At 39.2% G+C, this 20,083-nt stretch overlaps 1 protein-coding gene across 1 annotated transcript in view; it reads right to left on the reverse strand.

Annotated features, from left to right (window-relative positions):
* LOC139984796 (uncharacterized) overlaps window positions 1-18,843 on the reverse strand; it is a 54,902-nt gene extending 36,059 nt beyond the window's left edge. Inside the window, exon 1 of the mRNA XM_071998845.1 lies at window positions 18,620-18,843. Coding sequence (XP_071854946.1) covers window positions 18,620-18,825 — 206 coding nt within the window. The 5' untranslated portion in view covers window positions 18,826-18,843. The remainder of the gene's footprint in view (window positions 1-18,619) is intronic.
* Between the last annotated feature and the right edge of the window lie 1,240 nt (window positions 18,844-20,083).

Here is a 20,083-nt window from a genome sequence, read left to right on the forward strand (position 1 = left end):
AAAACAAGTTTTGGAATGAATATCTTTCTTTCTTTCCCAAAAAAACCCTCAAAAGCACCAATTTTTTTCCAATTCTTTGTGCAGATGATTGCATTTTTTGAGAACAAATAATTCATAACAATCAACCGCAAAGTACAAGGTTAACAACACTCCTGTTACAAAGATTTCCATCCTGAAAGCAGTCAATGATGCGTTTCCAATATTTCCTGTGATTTGATTGCAAGGCTAAAAGTACCTTGACATCATTGTCTGCAAACATTCTTGCATCTATTGTGCTCAATGAACACAATGTATTTTAATTAAATAAGAATAATAATAATATTAACAATACTTATTTCTATAGCGCATTATACCGACGTTACCAATGCAACTAACAGTAACGTTTCTGTCCCCTGTTAGTTAGTAACACAATAAACAGTTTTCAAAATATATTCCTTTTAAGTCTGATAAAATATAGACCAAACATGGAGTCTAAAATTTGCCTAAACATACATGGCACTACTGACTTTGAAATTTTAATTCGATGAATGATTTTTTTTTCCTTTGCAAGAACCCGATGCTAATCCAAAATGAACTGCTGTCCCTACGCTGTTTGCCGTACTACTTCAAGGAGCAACAATTTTAGCAGGCTTTTGAGGGGATGATATGTTTGTTTCTCTAGTTATAATTAGTTTGGAGTAATTACTATTTGCCATACACACCAGCAAAAGTTTGTGTAGTGGAATCAAGTATTGTGAACAAATTTTCATTGCTCTCTATAATGCGAATAACTCATTACTTTAGCTTTTGGCATGGGCGGCGATCCTAGGGGGGGGGGAACATATCCCCCCATGAAAATGGGTGGAGGGGATGTAATACACCATATCCCCCCCACCAAATGCCAGGGATAAGAATATTTTCATGCCTACATTTATGCATCATCGTGAATGTACGGCTCTTCTTTAGCTTCATTTCTCGCCTACCTGCATAAACGCAGTGCGATCTTTTCAAATAAAGCGTCTTTATAAAGCAAGAATAGTTACTGTAGGCTTCATTGGCCCTATAACAACAAAAGGTATTATTGCGCCCACGGTATTGATATAGTACATATATGCACCCTCATAGTATTCATATAGTCCCTATAGTAGGCCTACACACGTACATGTACCCTCGAACTAACGCCTAAAACCTATAATATGGTATTTTGTCTGGCAATCTGAAATGTAGCTGTAATGCAGAAATAATTATTCCCAAACGTATGCTGTTGTCAGTGAATAGTCGTAGTGAATACCTAACGTATACTATGCACCTAAGACACATTACACAGATATTTTTAATGGGCAGGTTCAACCTCTGAACGCTTTAGACCCCCAGGCGCAAAGTGAGATGTTTTCAGGCAGGCGGGTCAAAATCCTACTTCCAGGACTGTCATTTAATGTCCCCATCCCACCAACATGAGTACAGCTGTCCACTTGCAGAGATTGCAAACACTTTCCTCTCCTGGCAAATGGCAACGGAACTTGGGGATGGAGACTTAGCCTCTCCTATATTAATTTATTAGTTTTCATAGAGAAAGGAGTGGAGGGAAGTTTTGGTATCAGATGTTGATACCAAAGTGTGAACCAGGGACCTCCAATTGTCACCGCATGCGAGCACTCTACCATCGTACTGCCCGACCAAGTTAGCCTACATTTGCTAGGTCGTCGCGTTATTCCCTAAGTTCAACTCATCAGGTTTTCCCTAGCTAAAAAGCAAACGGAATGTAACTATGTGTAATTGTGTATTGCATGTGTATAGGCCTATAATAGCCTGCATGAGGCTATTTTCTTCATCGAGTAATATAAAAGAGCTCTCGAACATTCTAACGTAGCGCCTGAAGCAAGATTGACAGCCGCAATTTCCCCAAAATAACACCAGAAATTAAAGAAAGTATTTTGGATTCTGATTATGAGATATTTCGGACATGATATCCCTATTTTAAATTTGGGTATATGCCGCTTGGAAACCTCGGGAAGTGCCGTTTCCGGCCATCTAGAGGGTTTGTAAATCCCAAAAGTTTCGTGTACGCTTCGCGCCAACCCATGGTGGCGCTACGCTCATATCCCCCCACTCGGAAGTACGGATCGCCGCCCATGGCTTTTGGAGACCATCAGCATGTGCATTTTGATGAATGAAGCAATATGTCTTTCGATTCTGTTGTGTTCCTGTACTTAGTTGACACATATTTTAAAGGTTTCACATTTTGCAGGTGAAGACTTGTTTGATGATGTGTATTTTGTTAGCTTTCAACGTTTTTAGACATTTTGTGAGTGAAAAAAAAGTAATTGATGATGATATTAGCAATATATGTCAGACTTAAAGGGTGTGAAGACTCGGGCAAAAAGAAACGTCTAAATGCCGGTAATCTGACCTAGTTACGAATGAGGTGTAACAGAAGTATTAGACAGCACCATCGATCCCAGAAAATATACACACACCTTGCTACCGTCGGTAATTAGACACTCGTGTACAGTCAGTAGTACACTTATCTTGTTATCTTGAGAGTTATCAACACTTATCTTGAGAGATTGTTTCCACTAGAGTCTCATATAAGTCTGTTGTTTCCAAATGACAGTCTAGAAATATTTTTTACGAGTAGAAACTTTAAGTTATCAACTTACTTTAATGAATTTAGAACACTGTATTTAGAGGACAATATTGATGGCCTTATAAGATAAGTGTCTTGTTCTTAAAGAGGCCGTGACATGAAAAATCCAACTACTCGAGAGTAACTTCCTCTGAATCTATGAGAAAATCTATGCTCAAAACTAAGGACTTATAAGAAATTAACGTTTTAATAATCGCATCCGAAAACAGACCACTGAAAAATGCGATTTCAAAACAAGACAACGACGTCATGTTAGGAACACAAGTGCCAAGCCCAGGCATGTATATACCGGATGCGCGACGATCATACCGTCCCACATACACGCACATTTACACTGAAAGAAGTACCACTGTATTACGCTATATCCAGTGGCGGAGAAACAGGGGGGTTGGGGGGGTTTTAACCCCCCCACTTTTTGAAGAGGGGGGGTTGGCCCACACAATCAACCCCCCCTAGTTTTAGCCAGTAATGTTCTGTTATAGCCTATGTTATGTGCTCCAAATGGCATAATAAATCAAATTATTGAATTTGAAATTGTTAAAGTCATTTCGACCTTTTACCTGGTAGGCTACATCAACAATTAACGACCGAAAACCGAGTTAGAATTGACCCACACATTATTTCTAGCCCCTTTCCCCCACCTTGCGCATTGGAACTTGTAGCTCATAGCGCTAACTTCACCCCACAACAGACATACACAAAATAACGTTTTGTTGCTGTTGAATAGCTTTGGAACTGTATACACTTGCCAACTTCAACGAGGTGAAGGAAGGAAAAGAAAAAGAAGAAAGAGAGAAAAGGATGGAGTAGAAAATACGGGAAAACGGGAAGAGAAAGAGGAACAGTGACAAAATTATTCGAATTTGTAAAGCAAACAGCAGATATCACATCATATCAGTGAGCATGAAAATGGCGTTCCACGATAAACAGCCTCCAAACCATGGGCGCAGATCCTGGTGAAGACAGCGGGACGCGTCCCCACCAACTTTTTCAGTAGTGTGGACATGATATACCGTGTCCCCACCAATTTGTCTTGACCAATAGCTGCATTTCAAGTTCCCCTGTATTGAACTTTGGCGCAGTTTGATCCAGCATTGTGCAAATGACATGCAGCAGTTCTCATTTTATTGTATTGTATCCACAGTTGTTAAATATAGGACGGAAATCGCATTTGCGGCAGTCTATATTTGTTTTCTGGGAGAGGACCCCAGACCCATCGTATATACAAAAGTCTACTTGGATTATTTGACCCCTGATTTTCTTTCTGCAGACGCCCATGTATTTCTCCAAACCAAATTTCTAAGCCATGAGATCTAAAACTTAAGGAGGTTTAGGAGCATCATTAGGTCTGGGAAGTGTTATTTCCGGCGATCTGGGAGGTATATTTGCCCAAAAAATCGTACGCTACGCGCGAACCCATGGTCGCGCTCCGCTTATAGTATCAGAGAGCATGCACGCGTCCCCACCATTATCCAACACTGATCTGCGCCCATGCTCAAAACTGTCGATGTGTGTATAGTGTTCGGTTTTGGAAATATCTGGTATATTTTTATTTCCATCAACGAAATGTTTTAATTGCGGTCTGAATTTTCGAAAATTCCCTAACCAACATTCTTCATCATACTTCATCATACTCGTGCAGTTTTGACCCGTCTGTTAGGGGTTGAAGGAGGTTTTTTCTATATCGGTTGTCCATAGATGATATTTTGTGCAACATTATGGGTATGTTTTGAAGTGAATTTATTCACGAGAATTGTGAATTTTCAAATTCTGAACAGTGGGGCTGACGGATACTGTGGGCCGCGATGAAGAATCACCTACAAAAGCAATGATCCACAGGATATGTGATGAAGTCGAACATGATGTGTGACTGGTGACAATCTTCAAAAAGGTTATAGATGAGAAAAAGGGGTATTTGGAAATACTTGGTTCTCAGGCAAAAGTGTACATATGGTTGGTCAGTTTCAAGCCCGAGAAGTGCCATTTCCGGTGATCTGGGGGTACCAAAACCAGAAATTTGCTTGTACGCTGCGCGCCAACCAATGGTGGCACTCCGCGTAGAAAGTAATACGCGCCCCCCGGGTTGGAAAATCCTGCATACGCCCCTGGTTAAATGCAGCTTTTCAAGGCCTGGGCAGTGCCATTTACTGCAATCTGGGAGGCAATATTTGCCAAAAGATTCTTGTGCACTTCGCGCCAACTTATGGTGGCGCTCCACTTAGATAGTGAGCCAGCAGTTATGACTTTTTATTTCATCAATGGCCTGCAACCCCCCCCCCCCCCACTTCTGACAAGAAATCTCCGCCACTGCTCAGGACTCAATTTTGAGCAGAGTATGCCATATATGTGTGTAATAATAAATTCATTATTTATTATTGTTAATTATTTCTTCAAAGAGTCACTGGGAAGATATTGCACTGAATTTGCTGCTCACTTTGAACGTACATAAAATGAATTCCTTCAATTTTTCATGACGCTCTGTCAATTAGTGGTCACATATAATACTCATGTTTCGCATGCCGATGATGCAGGCCCAAACACAAGGGGGTCTAAGCCTGCATGCCTGTGGCAGGAACAGTGAAAACAGAACAGCAAATTTACAAGTTGATATTTTGATATTTCTTAAAGAATAAGTGGGAGCAACCAAGAGGCTACCAAGTACGGCATGCTCTCTGAAAATGCATGCCTCTCCCTCAATTATTACAATAATCTTTTCCCCTTTTATAGAGGGACAAAAGCTTTACAGGAAAGTGTCAATATCGTAGTGTTTTACTCATCAATTGATCACAAGCAAATTAGAAAGCTCTGCAAGTTGTAGATAAAGTAATATGATCGAAGACAATATTTTAGACACACTCGGTATAAATTCAGGATAATATTTGACTCAAAGTAAACCCCAATCAAAAGCTTTATAAAACACCTTTAGGAATAATCAGACTTAAAGAATGCCACGAGTTCAGGTATTATAGAGACATCGAGGAAGGATGTGCTGCCATTTTCAATTAGTTTTATCTCACCAATCCTCTTTAATCTCTGACTGTCATTCTTAAAGTATGTTCCTTTTCTCGTCAATTGGTGTGGTCATTAGCAAATTCCCAGATGTGCACATATGCTACCTGAGCTAATCAACTCGTTTTAATCTACCCCAAATCTGACACAATGCAATGATATGCAGGTATCTGATAAGACTTTTCCATACTGCAGTTAGCTGAAGTTGATAACTTAGCAAAATTTTGGGGGAAATTGTTTGTTTGTATAAGTATCTTTAGGTCAAACTTACATCCTCTTACCATTTTGTAAGGTGAAGATAGTATTTTTTCTTATTTTTTACTCTTTTTTTTTAATTTGGTCATATTATGAAATGCCGTCTGGCAACAGCAGAGTGAATGACGTCTTCATGCCAGTCATTGAGCTATGTTGTTTTTGGGGGGTGAGGAGGGGCCGGGGGAGCTTTCTTTTCCTTTTGATATTCAATTCCGTTATTTACAGAGAAAACAAATTTTGTTTATTCAAACAAAGTTACAATTCTATGAAATTCTTATTTCTATGAAATTCTGTTTACATGTGAACAGTGGCGGTAAACTTTGGACATGTATAAAGCAACAAGAATATTAAAGTAGAAAAGTAAAAAAAAAATCAAGAATATTTGTCAAGATGACATCACAGACCATATATACTTTAGACCGATCCCTGTAAGAACCCAGGGTTTATTGGCAGTCAAAAAATAGGTTGATATTCAATCAACAATAATTGGATTCAGGAACAACACCAGAAGACTGTTAGGAATGTGTGACTTTCAACTAACCGTGTGGAATATTACTCTCTACGAGATATATGCCACCGGAATACTCCTTTAATTGGCAGACGATCTTGTCTGGTTCTACATCTTTGATAACGTCCTGATGTATCCGCAGTACATACATGCTTATGAAAGTTACAGACAAATGGGCGGCAAGATAACACGTTGTGACGTAACTCTCCGGTTAATTTGAAAATAATTTGTGCCGGCGTTTGATTGTGGTAGTTCATTATGAATCAATGAAATGACGAAATAGAACACATAAATTATTATGTTTAACCTACGGTAAGTCATTCATATGACATACAAAACTTGTTAATGCGTTAATTATATAAACCGATAATTTTTAGCAAGAGCCATGCATCTTCGTATGATTGTACATTACAAGTATAGACTTGAGTTGATACCTGCGGATGAGCTTAGCATCATTGGTACTCTGTTGTTTTTCTTATATAATATTGACCATATCGACCATGAAAGTTCTTTCAAAATATAACTTTGCATATTCCACAGACTATATTTGCATTGAAAACAAAACTATTTCAATGGCCAGAATTGGAGACTGCAAAATGTCCAAAATATCTATTCCAGAAGTTGCAAAGTTGGTCTTTATAGGTTTCGCTGTAGTAGATTACAAGTTGTTCATTCAGGTCTCCGTTATTTAACCGGACATTAAGGGTAGGCAAAAGATAGTGTTGGCAAGCCTATATTAGACAGTTGATCCATATATAACGACTCCCAGGAAACCATCCAAGATGGCCGTTTTCTTAGTCTCCTTATGGTTGCGATGCGATCAGCAATTTGATCACGGTAAAGTAAAGTTTGACCTAACAACAGGAAAAAGATTCAGTCCACGCATGAATTCTATTTCCTTTTACAGATAAAAGCAAGATCCGCGAACGTAACTATTTCCCGTTCTTAGAAGGAGTTCTCTGATCATATTTCGCACAGAAGTGTTTCTGAAGAAATGTACACTGGACTTACACGCACCAATATGCTTTATATAAGGCTGCATTATTGTATACACCCAAGTTTTGGCCAAAAACGTTCATATCAGCTATGAAGCATAGATACGTTATACCTTAAACTATATCCACCCCCTCCCCCTCCCTCCCCCCGTTTCATTTTGCTAACACAAAGAAAATTGTAACACAAAGGATTAAACTAGATATTAAACTTCAAGGGTTTGTATAATATGGCAGGGTATACTTAACACAATCTTATTAGAAGCATTTCTGTTTTAGATTAAACGTTTGATAAATCGTTTATTTTGAGTAACATTTTTTGACGGCTCCTCTGGATAGCAGTGCTTCTGCACCGTGAGCAGGACTACCCTCAAATATGACAATAATCAAACAAAGAAAAAAAACATCATATCAAGATATTTTTTGGTGTGATTAAAAATTCTGTAACTGTGGGCGAATACATATAGTTTGGTCAAGGTGATAGGGAGAAAAAAATTCACACTTTCTGTCGAAAGGTTGTTTCATTCAAAGAGTGCTCAAAGAATTAAAGTCCAAATGACAAATATAACCCAGATATTAAAAACTAACAGGAAATCCAGGGCTTACCACAATTTTCCCATAGATTCTACTTCTCATTTAATGTAGTTTTAAGAGTATGGGGTCGGCTATGACTATGGATAATGAGGTCATGATTGTTGAGTTCAGTTGTATCGCATTCTACGCGGGCAGTCTGTGACCGGTGTAAAAGTACAATCTGCCCCACCCCCCCCCCCGCCTTGTAGATACTGTGCAGTCAGACATTGCCTCTAACAAGGATGTTATGGGCGACGGGGCATGATTTGAAAATATGCCCAGTCCGCCAATATAGACGAACTTTATAACCTATGTCACAGTAAATTTTTTCCTCACGAGAAACAAAAGAAATAGGTGTTCGCCAGGAGTACTTTATGATAAGCATTTTTTAATGCCATCTTTTTCTTTTCCCCAATAAGGTACATACTCTGTTGTTTACATTGCAGATATAATTTTAAGTTCTTAAAATTGATTGTCTTATGGTACCAGTAACCCTATTATGACGTCACACATTGGACAAGATGGTAGCTCCTGCTATATAATATGTTCAGTTAGTGAAATTACTATATTTATCTTTTTTAGTTTGGATATGATGTTGCTTGCTCGTATAACAAACCGACTAATGAACATTGGAATTAACTTGGCCCGCGTCATATAAAACCCCTTCATTTTGTTACTACGGTGCACGGTACCGTCCATTGAATGTTCACCGGCCGACGAGTTTAATATACTCACCGTATACCCAGAGATGCCCCTTCGACGCTACGATACGAATCAAACCAGATAATTGGAGCTTGTAGATTGTAGTATAGTACACTTCAAAAGTTAGTTAATTCACTCAGTATAGACTTAAACATATAACCCTAACACATACCCCTTTCCTGTTGTTTCGCACAATATACGCCAAGTTTTCAGCTAGGCCTATAGTGACCACATCGGCTATGATTTGAAACATTCTCTGTAACAAACCAAAATCAATGTCTTTGTACTTTTCCAACGAGGACCAGGCATGGCTCATATATATATTTGCGGATCAAACTTTCTAGGGTATTTAGTCCGGTCGGACGTTATTCCTAGTACGGTACGTAGCAAAACGTATATATACAAGTGATATAACATATATACATACTGTGACACCGGCTCTAGTCTCGTGAGCAAAATTTTACATTGCGCATGTGTAGTTGACGTCGTATACAAATTATTTCAGATATGAAAGTAAGGTATATACTTATGTAGGTCAACTTACTAGCGAAGGGCGTTAAATCAGCCCAAAATGTGAGCTGACCTTAAAGTTGTATAGTTTAGTACAACTTCCGGGATTAACAAGTTTTCCCATTTCTCTTAAACTTTAATTCGTTTCCACCTAGTTCGGTCCCACTCATGCAGTTTGTCACTTCAACGTTTCCCGTTATGTTAGAATCGACTGAAAACTTGTTAAAATCATTCGTCTGTTGCATGAATGACACAACATATGTTTCAATACCACCGTCAAGCAAAAGAGTTTTGAAAAGAAAAAGAAAATAAGAGAAGGATGTCTGCAATTACCATACAAATTGACAGTTTTCTAAACTCTTTCCTGACATGTATATAGATATATGTATTATGACGCCTTGCATATAGGTTGCACGTGCAGGTTATCAGAATTTCCCCTTAAATGTGCTGAAAAGTCAGATATTAGTCATACATGGTCAAATTTCAAGAAGCGTTTTACTGCCACTAAAAGTAGTAAAATAGCCCTTGATGTATATGGTACTCGATAGTTAACTCGTTATCGTTTTCATTATTTTTATTGTTATTGTTGTTATTATTATTATTATTGTTATTGTTATTGCTATTATTATTATTATTATTATCATCATCATTATTATCATCATCATCATCTTATTATTATTATTATTATTATTATTATTATTATTATCATTATTATCATCATCATCATCATCATCATCATTATTATTATTATTATTATTATTATTATTATTATTATTATTATTATTATTATTATTATTATTATTATTATTATTATTATTATTATTATTATTATTATTATTATTATTATTATTATTATTATTATTATTATTATTATTATTATTATTATTATTATTATTATTATTATTATTATTATTATTATTATTATTATTATTATTATTATTATTATTATTATTATTATTATTATTATTATTATTATTATTTTGGATGTGATCTGCTTCGCACTTACCGTGCTAAGCATGAAGAACGATATTTCTCTGAACGAGTTAACTTTGATTCAGTGATTTGGTTTGTTTTGCACTTTATTAGAAGTAAGAGAAAATTAGCCTAGTATCCTATACTCTTTACAATTACTGTTAATATTTGATAGATGATCATTACAAATAGACTATTATGGTTTGGATATCTTGCTCAGTTGGTTGGTTTATTGAGCACAAGTCTTGCATTCCTGAATTCAAGGGTTCGAATTCTGCTCCTCCAAAATGCTCCGAGTACCAATGCAAACTTTAAATAGGCGAGTACAAACTATACGGAGTCAATTCAAGTCATATCACGGTACATCGGGAAATCTGTCCTAGGGTTTTCAAGGTATGCCATGCTTTGATCGTAAGGAAGAAAAGCATTCTGTTAATTGTTACGGATCTACCAAGGGAGTGTGCTTTGCGACATAATGTGCGATTCGCATTTTCTTTTGTATTGCGAAAATCGCAAGTTACGCGTATGGCGCAGGTTTGCCGTGTGTTTTGTTTTGTTATTTTTGGTTGGGCCAAACAAATTTTGTTATCGAAGCAAAGTATTCAGGTATTCAGAAAAAGAGTTCGGTATTATTACAAAACTTTGGTATTAAGATGATTGAACTTTTTGATATGAGATAATGAAATGTGTATAAATATATATAAATAAGTACTTAAATATTGCATATGGTCCATTTTAAGTAATTTTCTGACGTTCTTTCCTGTATATAGGTAGAACTCCAGTTTATCAGTATAGGCTATATATTCATTCAAATAGAGCGGGGGGGGGGGGGGGGGTGAGGGTGGATACCATTGTCGATTTTCGCAAAACATGGTGACAATTATTGTTGTTAAGAAAAGTTAATCATATATTTCATGTGTAAAAGTAAGTTGGCCTGACGTTTCGATCCTAACAGGATCTTCTTCAGAGGCTAAAACCTTTTAGCCTCTGAAGAAGATCCTGCTAGAATCGAAACGTCAGGCCAACTTACTTTTACACATTCTATTACACAGGCATTCTAGTGGATAAGCAGTTTGCTAACAGTTTTATTTTATTTTCATATATATTTCAGTAAAGTTTTTGCGTATTCTAGCATATTTCAGTAAGTTCCCTTATAATATTCTAGCACATTTCAATCTGGGTATATTAAGCCCCACGACTGTGTGGAAATTTGGAAATCTCCGGATATTAACATCATTCTCATGCATGTTACCAGGCTAAAATCTACATAATGCGTTATTAATGACACAATGGATTGAGAGATTCATTTTTCAATGTTAAGAAAACATTCAACATTCCAAACTAGATGAGTTATTGATGTAATTTAACGGCAAGTACTCATTATTGATCTCCGGTAACGGATATTGCTTACACATGTTAATAATGTTTTGGGATCATATTATCTAGTTAATGGGTATTTACTGGTTTCCTCTAAGATCATCATTAAACAATGTTGACATGATGCACAATAAGGAGACGATTGTTCGGCTGAATACAATGCGTTCAAGGTGTCATATGAAGCAGCTTTATTATAATGAAAAAATGATATAGTACACATTGCATGCACTGACACGTAAAAAAAATATATAGTACACATTGCATGCACTGATACGTTTGTGTATAAATCTCGATTATAGTCTTTTCTTTTCTGTTTCGGTAATTTTTATTATAAGTCGAGTCCTAAATCTATGAATCACCTTCTCTATGATTAACACGCTCTTTTAACACTTACAGCCAAATGGCAAAAGGTATATAGGGTTCGGAAACTATTCCAAGCCCTTCCTCAGGGGTGATGGGAATTTCATTTTTTTTTTATTAACAATTCATAATCATGTTGACAATTTTACATATGACATATTGACATATTGACAAATTGATAATTCATAATCATGGACGTTAAATATGAATCTAAGAGACTGATTTCGGTCAGCATGCAGCTTTGATAAGCCAATTATGGCTTCTTCGCGAGTTCCTGCTTGCATGAGGATCTAAACATGCATACATACATACATTAATAAAGGAGAGTATGTGACCCCAGCCTATAGTTATATAGTTGAGGCCGACTCCCGTATATATAATACTTATATCAGGACTATATGCATGGTCGAGTGGATATACAGGCGGTAGCAAAAAAAGCAGTGAAACGTAGTATCTGGGAGGTTGTGGGTGTTTGACCCTTGGACGGCCAACGTATGGTGGATTTTCATGCAGCAGAATATCCATGGCTAATTCCCATATAAGATGGTCTTCGAAATTGTTCAAAAAGTTTTAAAATGAGCGAAACCTGTAAAGTGGCAATCCGCCCCTATACGTGAGATGTAAGTTTTCTTCATGCATGCCATTCGCCTTCTCTAATTTGCATAGGTGGTTGCTAAACATCGTGGGATAACTGCCTTCCAGGCAGATTTTAGGTCTAAACGTATATTGTTGTTCTAATATTTCTGCTTTTGGATATTATTGTGTGCGATCGGAAAAGAAAGGAGGGCAGGGGGAGGGGGGCGGTAGAGTAGGCGTACACCTCATCACTTTCGAGACAATGGTTGGTTAGTTTTTTTTTAAATTAAATTTTAAAATTCTGAGATGAAAATGTTTATGTAGCGTTTCGTATGAATGAACAGAAGTAATCAACTGTCTACCGTGCATGCATTTATCGGAGGATACGGTAGTGCATTCACGGTGGTATATAAACCTTATCGCTGGATGCACTCGGGCCTATAGTGCATCGCTTGATTAACCCTTCATTTGTATATAGCTTAATTCAAACATATATGTTGGTAAGTGTAGTCTCACATTCTGTTAAAACTGAAGATATATACTCTTTAAGAAAAGTCACCCAGGGAAAGAACCTGGGCACGAAAACCAAACTACCCAACGACTGATCCGCTCTCAATTCCAGTCCCCTTGCACCGGGACTGTGACTGTGTGATCATCGTCGGGTGTGTATCACCATTCCCGTCGAAAGGGAACAGATACTACACATGATCTTAGGCCGAGTTAATACTGTAGATATACCTTTAATTTCCTAGCTCTATTATAATAGTAGTAAGAAGGAAATCAGTTTTTGGATCAGTTAATTGTCTTTTTTTTACAGCTCTGCTTCAGACTATTGTTATGTTAATCAGGTTGTATTGTTAGTGTGTTACCTTTAAATAATCTTGTTTTCGGTATATATGTACTGTACAGTTTTTCCTCAGTTTCTGTTATACTCTTGTAGAAAGTGAGAGAACAAGTTGTGTGCAGCAACAGGCTGTAATACACTCAGCTGTCTCACGCGGCGTATTCTCTCGCTATCTGTAACAAACTTATCTTTGCCATTTCATGAGTTTACTTTCAAACGATTTAAATAGTGCACTGACTTTTTGTGTACTGTGTGGTAGATGAAGTGTTCCACTACTGTACTTGCGTTTGTATTATACACTGGGGATGTAAACGCTTACATCAAAGGTGACTGTACTTGCGATTAAGTAACGTAAACCAATACAATGACTTATTATACGTTACCAATTCAGGATAACAACAAGGATTGCCCACTGCAGCACACGCAAGCACTCACACGGCCGCGCGCTATTCAAAATGACTAATATCCACGGCGACACAAGATCACATGACTCAATATTTTCACGTTGTTTTCGGAGTCAGTTCTACGAATTCACTTTGTAAATTTATCTATTAGCCGACCTGTTTCTTCGAGTCTCGTTAAGTCCCATGACTATGCATTCCTTAATAAAATCACGCAACCCGCTTACATGTCACATTACGTTCATTCCTTGGGAAAGTCAAAGAGGGGGAGGGTCAAGGGGGATCATTTCCCCATCCCCTCCATATATACCAACATTTGGATAGACGGGCAGTACTTCACTTCGTCCACCCATATATCAAGAGTAAAATAAAAGTCGTGAATAAAGTCATTTGTTTATAACACATGTATTTTATATTTCTCTTTAAATTTTAAAAGTTTTAAAATTTAAAGATAAATATAAAATACATGTGCTATAAACAAAATGCTCCCTCTATACACTTTACTTGTATAGGTTTAGGACGCACCTAATTTCACGCAGCATCTTCCGTTTATGGGTATATTGTGGTTTGAATGTGAAGCACCTGATGTGCAATCATCTGTGTATGTAGACACATTAGTAGCTCAGTTACGCACAGGTACTTCGAGAATACACTTGTATTCGACACTTTTAATCGACGTAGTAGTGATCGTTTCCGATTTCCTTCCACACACATACAAAGCCGTCTATAGCACTAACAAATGGTGGCAGAAGTGGGATCATTCGAATCAACCCTTACACCCCCCCCCCCTCTAAGTAAAAGAGAAAAAACCTCTGGCAACCTGTAGTTGTGGTCACACATGATCACAGGTCAAACACAAATGAGAAACACACATGAACAAATTTCTCAGGTTAAATAACATGCTTTTACGTGTTGCCTGAACTCAACATCTGAAAATGTGTGAAAAAGGTGTACATTTTGACACGCTCGACAAAGTGTGAAAGTATTTGTTTATGCCTGTGACAAGACCTAACACAAGCCAAAAACAGTACGTCACGTGGACAACATGGAACAGTCACAGAAAACCCGGCTGCTAGTTCACGTAGTTCCATGCAATTGAGTTCTTACCACATGGTGTCACAAATTATGGTAACACCCCCCCCCCTCAAAATAAAATGAAATGAAATGAAAAAAATAATAAATAAATAATAGAAAAATATAATTGTAAAAATCGGTGTGAATGTGTCAAATTCCCACGTTCTCACTCAAAGTCCCGAGTGTTTCCAGCGATAATCACATCTTTCCACAAATGAATTTGGAGCCTTCGACACACTGGTTCTGTTCCTCAATGGCACACCATAATGCCTGGCTCCTCAAACCAGGGAGATGTTATCTAAAACCAGTCATTCATCATTATCGATACACAGGTCATTAAACCTCATGAACTAGCACAGCAAACGCTGCCGAGCGCATGGAGTTTATTACAAACTAAAGTTTACTTCGCATTCGTAAAGATCATTAGCGTTGGCGCCAAATTCAGAAAGCTAAAAACATGTTTTGGACGGTACTTTCCTTTTGGTTGTGAATTCCATTTTTTTTTTTTTTTGGGCAGACAATGTGGATTGTTAAAGTCGACAATTGAATGCGGCGAGGAAAGTATATTTTAGTCTGTTAAGCCCTTTATAATACAAATAGTGTCATATTCGAGACCATTAAGTTCCATAACTGGCCTTTTTGTACGATTTATAATTGTTTTGTGAGCAATTTAGTTGGAATATTAAACTTAAAGATCAACTTTTGCTTTGATTCTAACAGCGGATGTTCATCTTTCTGTATTGGTTCATTGATCACCCATTATATTGCAATGATTGTGAACTAGGTCAATCACGCACGTGCCCGTAATCAAAGTTTGTTGTAGTTAACTTTTCCAGGGTCTTGGTTTTCCCTTTTTGCAATCTTTGAGGGATAGTCATTGACGTCACCATGTATAAAGAGCCGCTTCCGCGTGATCTGGGTCGTTACCCTGTAGGTTAGAGACCCAAGGATCAGGAAGCCTTACAGTAGCTTACCGTTGAGACCCTATCCGTGTTAGATCGTGGATGACCACCGGCTTATGTCCAGCCGCCTCTTTTCGATAAGTTTTCAGAAGATAACGAGGCAGGGGTGTGAACTCGCTCCCATACCTGCTCCCGGGACCGCCATCCATCGTCCGGATCCGACTGACAAGAGTGTATAAGCCCAGCGTCTGACCACTTTCTCAAATACTGAGGTAGGCAATCTCGGGCACCCCATTCGACATCAATGCAGTGCAGCTAAAACAAACAAAGTTGCTTCGAAACCAAGTGAAGAACAGAAACAAACCCCTTTTCTCGAGTTCACAAACCAGTAATACCAAATCCACAGAAGACTCCGCACATCACTGCACTGCACCTCGGCGATTTTTGAATAGCCTTAACAGAATCTGGCTCCTGGCGGAATATTGATCTGGGAACCGAAGGCTTATGAGGCGGATACTCTAACCGCTGAACCACGCATTTGCCTTACTTTATCTCGTACTACCGCTATGCAATCCTTTGCACACGGTTTTATAACAACTTCTAATCCGCCAACCAATTCGATTTCCTTGTAGTTTGAAAAAGGGAGATTGTCTGTGACGTCGATATATATGGCGTGATCAAATAGAGGGGCAGTGGGGGGTACTGGGATTACTCACCTTCCAACGTCAATTGGGGGAAAGGATTCAGTCGGGATTCTATTTTACACTCAGCCCGGACGAATTAGGCCACTGCTACGAGTGTACACCCCCCCCCCCCTTTCAACCACACGAAATATCAAGCGTATACATTTGCACAATCGTGCTTTAAGAGGTTATTAAAGACCTAATTTTATGATTTAACAATTCCTCATAATCCCACCATTTGACGACGTTTAAAATGTTTTCATTTTCCAGACTTGAACCCCAGAGAGCCCCCCCCCCCCACTCTCCTCTACCTCCGAGACGGCTTCAACGACCCAATGGTAAAAACCCGTCCTTTATGAAAGCCTTTATTCACCTCAGGCCCTTTCATATATAGGTTCAACCCCTACTTTAATCAGTCGGGGAGATTTGAGAGTTTCGGAATCAATTTCAATCAATTCGCACACCTGACCGGAAGTTTGGCTGCATAGATATCGACCGACGATGACCTCATCTCTTTGTCGGTATAGTCAGAAGGTTCGCATATTGATATCCGGCAAAATATCTAACCCGGAAGTCATTACATGACCGTTTCACACAAAGTAAAGGTCAGTATAACATATATTTTATTTCATTTAACTTCTTTTTCACTACCTCGTTTAGCTCTGTACTACGTGATCATATGACCTACATGGTATGAATATATTATGGTTATATTACAAGTTTCCATAATGTTTCAAGACACGGATTTAGGAACTGTGCTTCAAGGGGGAGGGAGAGGGGCGGGGGGAGGGGGGAGGGGGAGGGGGATGAGCATCCCCATCTCCCATCGTCACTCGGGGAAGATGGTTATTTTAAATCGAATTTCTATATTCAACCTGCGAAGGATTAGGCTGCCGGTGCACCCCACCCAACAATTCTCAGTCGCACGCGGCAAACTTGTACTAACTATAGCGCAAAGTTACGATTAGAGCTACTATTTTAGACTAAATTGTTCGTCAAAACATGCCTCAATTTAACGTTTAAGTATTCACTTTTCTTCTGGGTGAGAACCCATACATCCCTATATGGGTGTCTGCTTCAGATGCCGCACCGCCTCTATAAAAGCCTTCATTCGCCTTTCACCCTTCCATAAAGGTTCATACCCCTACCCAAGTCAGTCGAAGGAAATTTTCCTTGCTTCACCCACTCCCCTCCCCCTCCCGCCCGCCTTCCAAATGTCTGCGAACGCCACTGAAATACACTACTTGTTAACTCCCACCTTTCAAGATCCCTCCATACCCCCACCCAGCCCCCCCCCCCCGAGCCGCCTACTTGACTGAGGGCCCCGCTGCCCCGGAGATGTAGCCCCTCGTCTTTCATCCTCTCGCCAGGCCTGCTCCAATGCACACCCACCCACTTCACGGAGCTAATATCAACTTCAGATCACTAGAATAGCGGATGTCAGATTCAAACATTTGACCATTAATTGATTTGGGAGCTAAACGTTCGAGTGTATAACGCTAACTGTAACAGTATCAATCCTGTCATGTACTACTGTAAAACATTGTACTCTGTAACAACAGGAGTCATTAACACAGGAGGCATTATCTACGAACGGAATATCTCTTTAAAAAAGGTCTTCAGTATTGGCCCAAACCTGATAGCGTCCTAAAAAAAAATCAAAAGTGCTTCTTTCTGTAAGGTTTGGACTCTCCGCCTATAGAGTCATCCCCACACAATGAGAAGTGTTCAATTAGACAATCACATATCTCAGCGAGAAGGGGTAAGCGCCCTGGGGGGGGGGGGGCACTGGGGTAACGTGCACCCCTACCCCACTTTTTTTCCAGAAGAAAGGAAATGTGCCATACTTGTAAATAAAATGTGCCCCCTTGATGAAAAGATGTCTCTTGGATATCTTAAGCCTTTGTTAATTTTAATATTTTATTTGATTTATTCACGTGCACCATAATAATATTGATAGCAAAATAACACATATATATTTAAGTGATATATGGCCGGTGTGTATCGGTTTATAGCATGACGAGTGGTGGTTGTGGAATGAGAAAGTACCCCTCTGATGTTGTGCCCCCTACCCATTTTGGAAGCTTCCTACCCCCTGTCAGCGAGGCTAAGTGCTTGGAGACTGACAGTAAATGCCTTTTTAATGTTTCACGGAATGCGTGACCATTATTAGACTGTCTAGCAAATTTGGGGGACAACACTATGACCTTTTATTAAGTGACGTATAAGTTTCCGATAAAGATAGGAAAACGCACCTCCGTCTTAGGTTTCCGAACAGATCTTGTAGCTGCGCAAAGTCATCGTCGGAGTCCTGTCCTGTAAGGTAAGTTCCGTCCCAACCCGGTGGGCCGTGCAAATCCATGTCATCGGTTGATGGACCGTGAGGAGGGTTACAGGCCATTGCCCCGTACTTGATGAAAAGCACCAATAATCCAAGGATGAAAGTCCGGTACGTCTTCATTGCTCTTTCGAATGAAATAACTGCACGATAACGATATAGATATATGTATGATATGTAGGCCTATAATACCGCTAGTGTATAAGAAACGTAGCCCCACAAGATCATGTATGTACCAGCACCATTGTTTAAAATGACGTAATTGGATACCGGGGGAAATGTGTATTCCTCTCTTCTGTATCTCATAAGGCATCTGACTGCATTGACAGTGAACTTAAAAATGTATATTTTGCTAAATTGTACTTCTGTCACACAAAAAGAGAAAAGGGTATTGACGGAGATAAAGACAATAGGTCATTGTTGTTACACAAGTTGGAGTTACAAGTAAAAGAAGACTATTTTGTTCACCTTCTTTCTAAGTGACCGGGATGAAGCGGGAAGTCAAAGGTCACGCACGGCCCCAACGGCACTGGGTAAAACAAACCCAACGCGGAAAATACGTCAGATCTCCATTACCCATGAAAAACCCCTACAGCGAAACATGCGGAAAACCGGCCCGCAATATCACAAAAGACACACGAGCCCAGATACCAGCGCTCGATACGCGACGAAAGTAGTCCGCCTCAGCATGAAGCCTAAATTCAGAAGTTCCGTCTACACTGCCTCTAGAGCCAGCTCCCAGGGACGAACCCTAACCCGAAATACAACGTCGCATGTATTACGCCAAACACCCTTCTTAGTAAGAGTATACAGACGTACACAGTAACATGCTCCACTCTTCATGCACTAACAGGTGAGTCAATCCCGTATAACCCGACTGGATGCAGGGAAATAGCCAGAAAGTTGGCAAGGGCGGAACGGAGGGAGGGGGGGGGGGGAGGAGGCGAGCAGAATTTCAAAAGGGGCATTTCTCACAAAGGGAGCATTATTACACCTAACAAAATGCCATGTTGTACAAGAACAAATTTGGCCGTAATACGTCCCACGTACGTTGCAGGAAATCAACAATAATGAGAGTATTGTATTACGTAGCAGACGAACTTTCAGGGGAAAGATTGAGATGGTTCGCTTAGATCCCTTCAACGTAAAAATGGGAACTGTAATGATATTTCCTGCTTTTAGTTAAATTTTGTTTTTCGGGGTACTCGAAGGGGAGAGCGATCGCCTACCCCCCCCCCCCGGCTACGTTCCTGACTGGATGCCCGCATAGACCACACAACGGTCACCGGTGAATCGGTCTGTTAAAAGTATGAAAACCCCGTGGGACGTGGACGCGGATTCGAAGCATACCTTCTTCATTGTACTTTGCAGGGATCACCAA

Source organism: Apostichopus japonicus, chromosome 17, assembly GCF_037975245.1.
Source record: "Apostichopus japonicus isolate 1M-3 chromosome 17, ASM3797524v1, whole genome shotgun sequence".
Lineage (NCBI taxonomy): Eukaryota > Metazoa > Echinodermata > Holothuroidea > Aspidochirotida > Stichopodidae > Apostichopus > Apostichopus japonicus.